Source organism: Mirounga leonina, unplaced genomic scaffold (assembly GCF_011800145.1).
Source record: "Mirounga leonina isolate KUSES-001 unplaced genomic scaffold, KU_Mleo_1.0 Mir_93, whole genome shotgun sequence".
Lineage (NCBI taxonomy): Eukaryota > Metazoa > Chordata > Mammalia > Carnivora > Phocidae > Mirounga > Mirounga leonina.
This window is the reverse complement of record NW_023270854.1, coordinates 55,830,974-55,843,854: the sequence shown is the minus strand read 5'-3', so window position 1 is coordinate 55,843,854 and position 12,881 is coordinate 55,830,974. Positions and strand designations below refer to the sequence as shown.

Here is a 12,881-nt window from a genome sequence, read left to right as displayed (position 1 = left end):
AACACAGAGGAGGGGTGCTACTGGCCCTCTCGCTTGCCCTCTGGAGTGCATCACCTCTCTCAGAGCCATCACCCTCATCAGCATCAGTGGTAACAAGAGGAGCAAACACTTGTGCCCAGACTGCCTTAGTATTTAACACATATACCCCAACTCAGTCCTCATAATTATCCTATGAGGAAGGTACGCTCTTTATAGACGAGGAAACTGAGGTACAGGAAAGTTAAGTCGCCTGCTCAGGGCACACAGCAGAACTAGGATTCAAACCCAGGCACTGTGTTTATGCTGGTAACCATTCCCTCTCTGGTAGTTCCTAACTTAAACTCTAAGAGACTCCACATCCCACCCTACCCCCACAGTATCCTGGCTGTATTTCAAGACTTCTTGAAAGAGTTGCTTTAAAAACAACAACAACAAAAGGCTGCCTTCTGTGGCAGTCTGCCTACCCCCCCGCCCCCTTTCCTCTCTACCCACCCAATCGGCCTCCCCTCACTTCTCGATTGCTCTTGCCACAGTTATCCCAGACCCGTTGTGCCCACATCCCCGTGAGGCCTTCCTCGCTGGGCCCTCAGCATTAGCACATGCACTGGGCTGTCTTAGCTCCACACGCTCCTGATTTCCTGCTCTCCCTGTCCTCCCCTGCTCAGTCTCCTTTGCTGGCTACTCTTCCACCAGAGAAGGCCCAGGGCCTCTTCTGTGTATTTTCCCAGGTGAACTTCCATATTTCAGTGGCTTTAAAATACCATTTATTTGCACCAGCACCCACATGTCTAGCCCTGACCTCTGCTTCAGACTCAGGAGCTGTATACCTGGCTGGCTCCTCCACGCCTCCATGTGGATTGGCATAGGCCCCTCCACATCAACATACCAAAAGAGAATTCAGTCTTCCCCCAAACCCGCTGTCCCCGTCTTTGCCATTTCTGTAGCCATCAGCACCATTCCCCTGGGTGCCTAGGGCCCTAACCTAGAGATGGTTACTTTCATTCCCTCCCTCTCCAAATTCAGTGCATCCACAAGTCCTATTGCTTCTTCCTCTGGAACATTTCGTGAATTAGTTCACCCCCTCTAGATCCCCCACATCCCTCTGGTCGAAGCCACCACGACCTGGCCTCTGGACTCTTGCAACAGCTCCCTGCCTCATGCCTGCTGCCACCCCGGCCTCATCGATGGCTTCTTCACATCGCAGGTTCCTTCGAAGATGTAAACCAAGCCCCGCCCACTCCCCTTAGTGCCATGACTCCCCACTGCACCTCAGATCTAAGTACTGCCTCTCAGAGCCCCTCATCCACAAGGGCAGGGCCACACTCTCCTTTCCTGTCCCCGTCCCTGAGCACTGTGGTGATGCTGTGCGTCCTTCTGTGGGTGGCTGCCCAGATGCCAGCCTCTGTCGGTGGCCATGTGCCGCCATCGCCCATGGAGCCCTGCTAGGGGGTTCCTGGCTGTCCCGCCAAATCAGGCCATTGTTTTCACATACTCCGTGCTGTCCGAAAACAAAATGCCGGTCTATCCTACTGAGCTTTGTGGGGCTTGCTCCTGTCGTTCAGAGCTTCCTGCCTGACTACTTAATAGAACCAACCACCAGTTCGCCTCTCATGACCCAATTTTGTTGGATAGATTTCTATTAGTTTTGTGGGAGAAAGGACATTCCTCTTTATTCACTGCTTCAGCCTCGCCAACTAGAATAGTTCCTGGCAGATATATATATGGGATAACCCTTAATTGGATGAATGGATGGATGAATGAATAATGAATGACTCTGCCGAGATGTTCAATATAAAGGTTGAAACAACTACTGGGTTCTTTCTCTGAGGTTATTTTTAAAAGTAAAAGTGAAAGTTTATTCCTTTCTGAGGGCCGAGCTCTTGTTTTTTCCCAGGCTCTCAGTTCAGCTAAGTATCCGAACATTTGCCTCCAGCGGTCTGATTTACTACATGGCTCATCAGAACCAAGTTGATTATGCCACACTCCAGCTACATGGGGGCCACCTTCACTTCCTGTTTGATCTTGGGAAAGGCAGAACAAAGGTCTCCCACCCTGCACTGATCAGTGATGGCAGGTGGCACACGGTATGTTCTCAGGAAGCTTGTGATCACTCATGCTAAGTTTTATTCCATCCAGTTCATGGTCATGAAATGACCTAGCTTGCTTTATGTCTAGTATCTCCCCTGTAGAATATAAGCTCCTTGCAGGCCGGGACCTTTGCGACATCCTGAAGTATCACCAGGGCTTAGCTCAGTGCCTGACACCAACAGGCACCGAGCAGACAGTGGTGGAATGAATGAAAGGTACCAGAAATGTTCTCGACTTGATGAGAAGTCAATCAGGCCCATCTGTGTATGGCGTGAATGAGCCCAAATCATGGCATTTGCTTTCTTATAAATAGGATTTGGGAGTACTTCTGTTCTAATGTGTGCTTTACCTGGGCCTGCCCCAGTCTCCTGCCAGGCTCCAGCTCCTCAACACCAACTGTAAAAATAGGAGCCATCCTTTAGGATCTCATTCAGGTTATTTACAGCTATAATGAACAGATGTTGCAAACAAATATCTGTTAATGTTTTCTCAGATTCCTTGAAAACTGGATATTCTCATTTTGTTCTAGGTCAAGACAGAGCACTTTAAAAGAAAGGGCTTCATGACGGTTGATGGCCAGGAATCCCCCACAGTGACTGCTGTGGGAGATGGGACCATGTTGGATGTGGAAGGAAAGCTGTATCTAGGGGGCCTTCCCTCTGAGTACAGGGCCAGGAACATTGGAAACGTAAGCAGCGTTTTCTGTATGGAGCCCATTTTACCTTTATTGTGGCTGTGTTTTATCTTTTTTCTTTTGTAAAGGAAAATGTTAAATTATCTTGTTTGAGCCTGGGGCTTGGCTGCATGATACAAACCTTTTAAACCTCATCCCCAGATTGGGTGTTTGGGCTTCCCCTTGGAAGCCCTTGAAGCTCAGCCAGCCTTTCCTACCTGTTAGTTAATGAACATTTCCCTTTCCACAGCCATTTAGCCTTGGTACAATTCAGGAAAGTCCAGTGGATTTGTATTTGCAGATTAGAAAACCCAGCATTCTTTTTTTTTTTTAGATTTTATTTATTTATTTGACAGAGAGAGACACAGCGAGAGAGGGAACACAAGCAGGGGGAGTGGGAGAGGGAGAAGCAGGCTTCCTGCGGAGCAGGGAGCCCGACGCGGGGCTCGATCCCAGGACCCCGGAATCGTGACCTGAGCCGAAGGCAGACGCTTAACGACTGAGCCACCCAGGCGCCCCGAAAACCCAGCATTCTTGATTTCCACATTACTTAATCCAAATAATAGAAAACACCTTTACTGCATTATTAGCCAAGATACTACTAGCTAGTAGCTTTCAATTAAACATTTATGTGAACTATTGTGAAAATTCGATTTTAAAAACCAAAAGCTAATATTTTAATGTTTATTGAAGTATAGGAAAAACTGACCCTGGCCCTTCTCATTAAACTTAGAGCATCTATTGTCCTTTCATTTGGTTTAGATCACCCACAGTGTCCCGGCCTGCATCGGGGAGGTGACAGTGAATGGCAAACAGCTGGACAAGGACAGCCCAATATCTGCATTTGCAGTAACCAGGTGCTATACAGTGGGCCAGGAAGGAACTTTCTTTGAAGGAAGTGGATATGCAGCTCTTGGTATGTATTATCAACATGGAAGAAATCTTTGGGTTTAGCCTGCACTCGGATATGGACCCAAGAATGATATGCTAGGACAGGACTCCTGGACAAGGCTACAGCAAGACCACAGTTAATTTAGTGTTCCAGTTTATCCGGATTTCTCAACTCTAATACAAAGCCTGCTCCCACCAGCAGTGCTGCACCTCCTGGCAGAGGGCACACATGTGGCGCTGGTTTCATCTGCATTTCCCCTAAATTTATGTAAGGCATGTTGTCACTGCTCAAGTTAATAAAGGCCTTTGACAAAAGTCAGCATAAAATATCTAGACCAGCCAGCCAAATACAAGTCAGGTTTGATGAAGAAACTGACTCCATTGAGATTGTTGAAAATATTCATCCTAAGTAGAGGAATTTAAATGTCTAAAGTGCCTTAGAATGTAAATTCCTCAAGACTTAGAACTAGCCTTTGTAATGTATCTGGCATTCCCTCTCCATTTGGTGTCCGTATTTGCTGTTAACCTCCTATCTGCACTCAGGACCATGCTCCTCTTGGCCTCTGTTCCGCTTTCTTCTGCAGGGAGCCGCATTTATCTGGCTTCCAGGGAGGCCCTGGTGGGAGTCAGGGGGAGTCAGGGATGGGTGGGCGAGCTAGCAGGCACCCCGCACTCAGTGCTTCCCAGCTCTGGTCACCCCACCTGCTCCCAGTTCCCCTTTAACCCTGGACTGAACGACTGCCTGCTATATAGTCCCAGTTTGGTTTTTCAGCTTTCCCATCACCTAAATAAAATATCCATTTCATTAAAACCCCACTTTAAAAACACCTAGTATGGATGCTAGTATATGATGACATACCCAGTATTGGGAAAATAGAGTGGACTCTTCCCTGCTAGATGATGATGGGATTATATAGATCAAATCCTTCTGATTTTTTTCCCCTCTGTGGCTCTAGATGAAAGGATGGGCCTGCCTTGACACTAGTCTGGCTTAGCCCTGATGATGGTGTAGGTCTTCTTTAATGGCATCACTTCATCTTACAGATGAGGAAGCTGAGGCTCAGAGGGTGGAAATGACTTGCTGGTGAGGATGGAGCTGGATCAGAGAAAGAGCTAGAGCCAGGCCTCCTGAGCCAGGAGCCAAAATGCACAGCCAGTCAGCCCACGACCTCTTTGACCCTGAGCCTTCTTGGGCCAGGCTCACTCCTAACTGGGGGTTATCTTTGTATTTTTCAGTCAAGGAAGGCTACAAAGTCCGATCAGATATAAACATCACACTGGAATTTCGTACCACCTCTGAGAACGGTGTCCTCCTGGGGATCAGCAGCGCCAAAGTAGATGCCATTGGATTAGAGATTGTAAATGGCAAGGTAGGTGCTTGATCTCGATGGGGTTCCTGCTTACCCCAGTGTCAGAAACAGAGCAACTGAGAAACAGCTGAAATACCCAGATCCAAATTTCCAATGATCCATTTCAATGGAGTGGAGAAAAGGTTCAATTAATCCTAAAATGATTACAAATGACAAAAAAAAAATTGAAATTAAATTTAAAGCAAAATTACAACTATAATATACCACCTGAAAGTTGCCAACCTGATGCTCTTCCCCTAATATTTGTTAACTTGTTATTTGGAAATACAGACTGAGAGCAAGTTATAGTAACATGTACAGGGAGGTCCTCTTGCACCCTTCCCCCAGGCTCCTCCAGTGTTAGTAGCTTACATAACTCTTATCCAACATCAAACCCATGGCACTGACATTGGCACAATCCAGACTTGTTTCAGTTACACTAGTTGTATGTGTACACGTGTGTGTGCGTGTGTAGCTTTATATATTATCATATGTATTTTGTTTAGCTTTATGTCTCCACCCTCACAATTAAGACACTTAATTGTACCATTACCATAATGCTCTGTGGAGCTACCCCTTCATATCCACACCAGCTCTCTCCCTAGCCCTGGGCAACCACGAATCTGTTCTGCAGCTCTCTGTTATTTCATGATTGTTATATAAACCATATGTTGCAGTCTATATCCTCTTGAGATTGGCTTTTTACACTTAGCCTCATTTCCTGGTAGTTGACTGGGTTGTGTGTATCAACAGTTCATTTCTTTTTATGGCAGAGAATTCCATGTGATGGCATCATCTAATTTTTTTTTTTAAATGCAAAAAACAAATTTTTTCTGTAACTATTCCACCACCCTTGCTTTTCAGCCTCCAGTCCTTCTCATTTTGGGAACAAAATAAACCCAACAATTAGCAGTACCTTAGTCTCTTTTGCTTGAAAACTGCTTCGAGAGTTTCTCCTGGTTCTCATTTTTCTTCCTCACCCCGCTGGGGCCATCTGGGTGCAGGCAAGATGGGAAGGAAGAGTCCTCCTTGTCCTTTTTCTTTTCTGCAAGCTTTCTCCTGACAGTAGTCGAGGTATGGCTTGAGTCTCCTGGTTTTCGGGCACAACCTCTGTCAGTTGTAATGAGTAGTCTGAGGTCTCAGCATCACCACTGTGTGGGGGCCGAGCCTGGAGATGTGGCCAACATCCCTGGCAGATGAGGCTTCCCTCCAGTCAGCGGCACTGCTGCCTCTTCGGCCACATTCTGTGTCCCCCCCAAGGGCCATCTGAGAACTGGGGAGTTTGTGCCAGCCCCCTCCTAGGCTGTGGGGAATGGAAGAGGTCTCTCAAGTCCTCTCTCTACCTAGCTGCACTTTACACCATTTCTCTTGCACTGGGGTCAACTTGTGTTGCTCTGGGACTAATGCTTGAATCTTCTTAAGCTACTGCCGCCTGTAAGGGAAGGAACAAGTCTTTTTGCTCTAGATTTCTCCCAATCTTATTTGCTTGTCTCTAGTAATTCTGCTTATTCCCCGCGGGGTTTCTGGCTCCTAGGACATCCTAGAATGGGGATGAGGAGGCTATAAGAAAGTGTCCCTTACCCTTCACCCCCATGTCCACACAAAGCTGCCTCTACAGCGTACTGCTTGCCTCTCTACGCTGTGGCTTACACCAGATTCTTCCTCATCTGCACTTCAAAAGAATTTTGAAAAAATGTGACATCTGAAAAATGTCATCAGAAGTGTAACAGTTGCCAAAAATGTAATTTCTGATGTATATTTTACCTCTATTATTAGCTTATTTTTCCTTTAAAACTTTGCTTAGCTGTCACCCAAAGTTTTATAATCTACATCTATAATTTGTTAGTCTACCTCGAAATACACTGGGCCACCTCACATACAGCATAAGCACCTTACAACAGTGTACTTGCAAGTCTTCCCTGCCATCTTTTGTTGCACGTCATAGATTTGTGTTACCACTTGCTGTGGTAGAGCATCTACAGTCTGTCAGAAGACCGTGAGTAAATGTCTCTTCATAGGTGCTAGTCACCTGCTATTAACTGACCCTCAGTCAACCCAACAGCTCCTGCTATCCTGACAATGAGCCACTGACTGGAGGATATAATGCAAAAACAGTGGCTCAGGCTTATTCATTCCCATGGTGGTCATTGGTCTTTTCTGTAATTTGGGGAGTAATAAAATCTGAATCCTTTCAGTTTTTCATAGTTTGCCTTCCTTTTTAGCAGAATTTTGGGATGTTATCCATTTCAAGAGCATTCTATAAATGGATTGTGTTCCTTAAATATGGAAGAATTCACCAAGATATCTACCTGTGTTTTGCTGGTTTAGATCTTGTTTCACGTTAACAATGGTGCTGGTAGGATAACAGCCACATACAAGCCCAAAGCTACCAATACTGTCTGCAATGGAAAATGGCACACACTTCAAGCTCAGAAAAGCAAACATCGCTTGGTTCTAATTGTTGACGGGAATGTAGTTCGTGCTGAGAGTCCACACACCCAGTCCACCTCGGCAGACACCAACAATCCCATTTATGTCGGTGGCTATCCTGGTATGTATGGATGTCTGCTTGGCCCATTCACTTTTAAGCGGCATTGTCACTAAGGGAAGTCTTAGTTTAGGTGGCTATAGAATAGAGATTAAGAAAAATACACGGTTTGGATGACAAATCCTTTACATTTTTAGAAAGGTTATTTCAAATACCTAGGAATTCTTGGAAAAATTAAAATAATCTACACACATAAATTCACCCTTAGGTAAGACTCTGGGAATATTGGATGCCTTGTAAAGTAAGCTAGATGACTTTACCAAGGTGACTCATCTTAGGTGACCCCCAGAGTAGGAAATCATTTTAGGGGACAAACATGATCTTCTCACAGTGATGTTGGATTTGAATTATGCATTTCAGATGTTCCAAGTAATTATTACAAATAATAAATAAGCTGTGACTCCGTTAAGGCACAGTTGTGACTTAAATTGTTTTCATTGCCTTATCCCTGAATAACATATGTGGGAGAATATTATTCTAATTTTGATAGAGAAACCACTTGATATTATTTTTGTTCCTATTGTGCTATCCATGTCATTTAACAAAATTAAACAAGATTTCTGCTTGCTTCTTTAACAGCTGATGTAAAGCAAAACTGCCTGAACAGCCAGACCTCCTTCCGGGGGTGTTTGAGAAAGCTCACTCTGATTAAGGGCCCACAAGTTCAATCCTATGACTTCAGCAGAGCTTTTGACCTACAGGGAGTTTTCCCTCACTCTTGTCCTGGGCCTGAACCCTGAACTTCAGAGATTCCCAGTTGGGAATTATTGCTTATATTTTGAGGAGAATTGTTTTTGTGCATTAAAATCTCTTCAGTTCTGATTTCATTTTCCACTCAGGTTAAGTGTATCCAGAGAAGAATTTTGTGTTTATATTAAACTAAAACCATGTATACAATAAATATCTCTACTAAATAGTTTAAAATGTAATGGAATTCATTGGCTTTCTTTTTCTTCATAAACATTGAGTCCTCTGTTGATTACTTGACAGTTTTTCATGTCTTGCATTTGAGTTTCATAAAAATAAAGTATTGAGTCTGGTCCAGGATGGCAATGTAGAAAGACCCTGAACTCGCCTCCTCCACAGACACACCAAATCTACACTTATTTATGAAGCAATTTCTCCTGAAGAACTGAGGGCAGACGGAATGGCTTCTGTACAACAGAGCACATAAAAAATGACAAGGGAGATGAATACGTGATAATGAAAGGAAGGCCCACCCCTGTGAACCGCAGTGGGCAGGGACAGCACTGAGGGACCATGAGCAGATTTGTCTGCCCTAGGGCACAGAAAAAAAGCCGTAGTTTAAAAGAGCAACTAGTATATAAAAGATCCAGCCTTAGAACTCCACCAAGTGGGAGAGCTGCTGGAACTCTCTCTGGGTCAGAGGGGCTGGCAAGTGCCATGGTTTACACTCCCCCGAACACCCTGATAGCACAGACAGGAGCAGGGTCCAGGTGCCGTAGTTGACCTGCCGCCCCAGCACTGGGTCCCTAGCTCACAGCAGCCCTGAGTGTCCTGGAGCACAGAAAAAAAGCCATGGTAGAAAAGAGCCAGCCCTAAAACCCCAGCAAACAGAGGCAGCTGCTGGATCTCTCTCTAGGTTGGAGGGGCTGGTGAGCACCGTGGTTTATGTTCCCCATCTACCTTAATAGTGTAGATGGGAGAAAGGTGCAGGCACCATTGCTGGCCTACTGCCTCACTGAGCTAGCCCACTAGCTCACACCACTCCAGCCATCCCACCAAGGCGGCTCCAGCACAGCATACACTGCAACACCCCTGGTCAGTGCTCACTATAGCTCCAGCCATCCCAACAAGGCGACCCAGGCACAAAGCACCCCGGAACATTCCATGTCTGCACCACTTTAGCTCCAGACTGCTTGCTAGAGCACCCTGGTGCAGAGCACACTGGGCACTCTTGGCTCATGTCACTTTGACTCCAGCCACCCTGCCAAGGTGCCCAATGTGCAGAATGACCAGGAATCCCCAGCCCTTACCTGCCTTGGTTCCGGCCACAGCACCAGGGCAGCCCCTGTGCAGTGTCCCAGGACAGCCTGACCTGTGCCAGCCTTAGCTCTAGCTGCCCGCTAGGTCACCCCCTGTGCTGAGCACGCTGGGACACCCAGACTTGCACCCACTTTGACTTTAGCTGTCCTCCAAGGATGCCTTCTGGCCAGAGAGGCCTGGAACTGCCTGAGCCAATACCCACATCAGCTACAGCTTTCCTGCCAAGGTGCCCCATGCATGGAGCACCCCAGGTCCCCCTGGCCTACATCTGCCTCAGCTATAGCCACCCCACCAGATTGCACACTGCACAGAGAGCCCTGAACCCCGCCCCCCCCAGCCCACATCCACTTCAGCTGTCCTTCCAGGGTGCCCTCTACCTGAAGCACTTTGGGACAGCCCCGCCCATGCCCATATCAGCTCTGGCCATCACACTGGGGCAACCCTAGCCCTGAGTGTCACATGATCCCCCGCCCACACCAGACACAGCTCCAGTCAGCCAGCCAAAGTCACCAGGCACACACAGTCTACACAGGAGATGACCATACACAAGACCATTCTTTCAAGTTTAGAAGTGCTATTCCACCTAATTCAGAGGATCAAACACAGAAATTCAAGCAAAATGAGAAGACAGGGGCATATGCTCTCAATAAAACAACAAGACAAAAACTCAGAGAAAGAACTAAATGCAATGGAGATAAACAATATGTCTAACAGAGTTTAAAATAATGATCTTAAAGATGCTCACCAGACTGGAGAGGAGAGTGGAATAACTCAGAATTTCAAGAGAGAGGCAGAAAATATAAAAAAGAACCAATCAAAATTGAAATTAATAACTAAAAAAATACACTCAGGGAATCAAGAGTAGATGAACAGATGCAGAACAGATCAGTGATCTGAAAGACAGGGTAATGGAAAGCACCCCAGCTGAAGAGCAAAAAGAAAATAGCATTTAAGAAAATGAGGATAGGTTAAGGGCTCTCTTGGACAACATCAAGTGAACATTTACATTATAGGGGTCCTAGAAGATGACGACAACAGAGAGAAAGGAGCAGAAAACTCATTTGTAGACATAATAGCTACTGGGGAAGTAAAGGTATCCAGATTCCAGAAGTACAGAGAGTTCCAAACAAAATGAACACAAGGAACACACCTGAACACAAAATTAAAATGTCAAAGGTTAAAAATAAAGAGACAATTTTAGAGCAGCAAGAGAAACGCAAAATGTTATGTACAAGGGAAACCCTATAAGGCTATCAGCTGATTTTTCAGCAACTATCTTGCAGTCCTTAAGGGAGTGGCTGTCCTATTCAAATAGCTGAAAGGCAGAAACCTACAATTGAGAATACTCTAGCCAGCAAGATTATCATTCAGAATTTAGAGAGAAATAATTTCCCAAACTCACTAAACTGCCTTATAAGAACTGTTAAAGGGACTACTTTAAATGGAAACCAAAAGGTCTTAATTAGAAGATTATGACTAAAAAGATGTAAAATATGAACATATACATAAAAGGAGGAGACCAAAAAAGTTCTTCTGGAATGTATTCACACTTAAGTAACCATCAACTTAATATACACTGCTGTGTACTTAGAATCCTACATATTAGCCTCATGGCAACCCAAACCCCAAAACATATGATATATAAGGAGAAAGAAAGCCAAACATGACACTACAGAAAGTCCTCAATTGCAAGAAAAGAGAACAAGAGTAGAAGGGACAGAGAAGAACTACAAAACCACTAAAAACAATTAACAAAATAGCAATAACTACTTTAAATGTAAATGAACTAAATGCTCTAATCAAAAGACATATGGAGGCAGAATGGATAAAAAACAAGACCCATCTATATGATCCCGACAGGAGACTCACTTCAAAACTAAAGACACGGGCGCCTGGGTGGCTCAGTTGGTTAAGCGACTGCCTTCGGCTCAGGTCATTATCCTGGAGTCCCTGGATCGAGTCCCGCATCAGGCTCCCTGCTCGGCAGGGAGTCTGCTTCTCCCTCTGACTCTCCCCCCTCTCATGTGCTTGCTCTCTCTCATTCTCTCTCTCTCAAATAAATAAAATCTTTAAAAAAAAAAAAAAAACTAAAGACACATCAGACTGAAAGTGAAGGGATAGAAAAAGATATACCATGCAAATATAGTGGGGGGACAAAGCAACACTTAGACAAGATAGACTTTAAAACAAAAACTATGACAAGAGACAGAGAAAGGCAATACATGATGATAAGGGGTCAATCCAAGAAGAGGATATAACAATTGTAAATATCTATGCACCATCACTGAAACACCTAAATATATAACACAAATATTAACAGATATAAAAGCAGAGATTGACAGTAATACAATAATAGTAGGGGATTTCAATACCCCACTTATATCAAAGGATAGAATATCCAGGTAGAAAATAAGAAACAGTGTTTTTGACATATTAAAGCAGATAAACCAGACATGTACAGAACATTCCATCCAAAACCACAGAATACACATTCTTTTCAAGTGCACGTGGAACATTATCTAGACTAGACCACATGATAGGCCACAAAACAAGTCCCAATAAATTTAAGATTGGAACTGTATTGTGTATCCTTTCCAGAATGGTATGAAACAGGAAATCAACGACACACACACACACACAAGCAAAAAACACAAACACGTAAAGGCTAAACAACATGCTACTAAACAGTAAATGGGTCAAGAAAGAATTCAAAGAGGAAATTAAAAAATTCAGAGACAAATGAAAATGCAAACACAGTAATTCAAAATCTAGATACACCTCCTTAGGTAAGGGGGGGAAAAAGCAAAAATAAACTATTGGGACTACACCAAAATAATAAGCTTTTGCACAGTGAAGGAAACCATCAACAAAACAAAAAGGTAACCTACTGACTGGGAGAAGATATTTGCAAATGATATATATGATAAGGAGTTAATATCCCAAATACATAAATAACTTACACAACTCAACACCAAAAAACCCAAATAATCAGATTAAAAAATGGGCAGGGGACCTGAACATTTTTCCAAAGAAGACCCACAGATGGCCAACAGACACATGAAAAGATGCTCAACATCGCTAGTCACCAGGGAAATGCAAATCAAAACATCAATGAGATATCACCTTATACTTGTCAGAATGGCTAATATCAAAAATACAAGAAATAATACGTGTTGGTAAGGATGTGGAGAAAAAGGAACCCTTGTGCACCACTGGTAGGAATGTAAATTGGTGCAGCCACTGTGGAAAACAGTATGGAGAGTCCTCAAAAAATTAAAAATAGAAATAACAACAATCCACTAATTCCACTACTGGGTATTTACCCAAGGAAAACAAAAACACTAAT

The 12,881-nt window shown here is 44.3% G+C and overlaps 1 protein-coding gene across 1 annotated transcript in view; it reads left to right on the top strand.

Moving 5' to 3' along the window:
* LAMA1 (laminin subunit alpha 1) overlaps positions 1 to 8,457 on the top strand; it is a 164,078-nt gene extending 155,621 nt beyond the window's left edge. The window contains exons 58-63 of the mRNA XM_034995743.1: positions 1,874 to 2,063; positions 2,597 to 2,755; positions 3,503 to 3,656; positions 4,868 to 5,001; positions 7,309 to 7,531; positions 8,108 to 8,457. Coding sequence (XP_034851634.1) covers positions 1,874 to 2,063; positions 2,597 to 2,755; positions 3,503 to 3,656; positions 4,868 to 5,001; positions 7,309 to 7,531; positions 8,108 to 8,268 — 1,021 coding nt within the window. The 3' untranslated portion in view covers positions 8,269 to 8,457. The remainder of the gene's footprint in view (positions 1 to 1,873; positions 2,064 to 2,596; positions 2,756 to 3,502; positions 3,657 to 4,867; positions 5,002 to 7,308; positions 7,532 to 8,107) is intronic.
* The last annotated feature ends 4,424 nt before the right edge of the window (positions 8,458 to 12,881 follow it).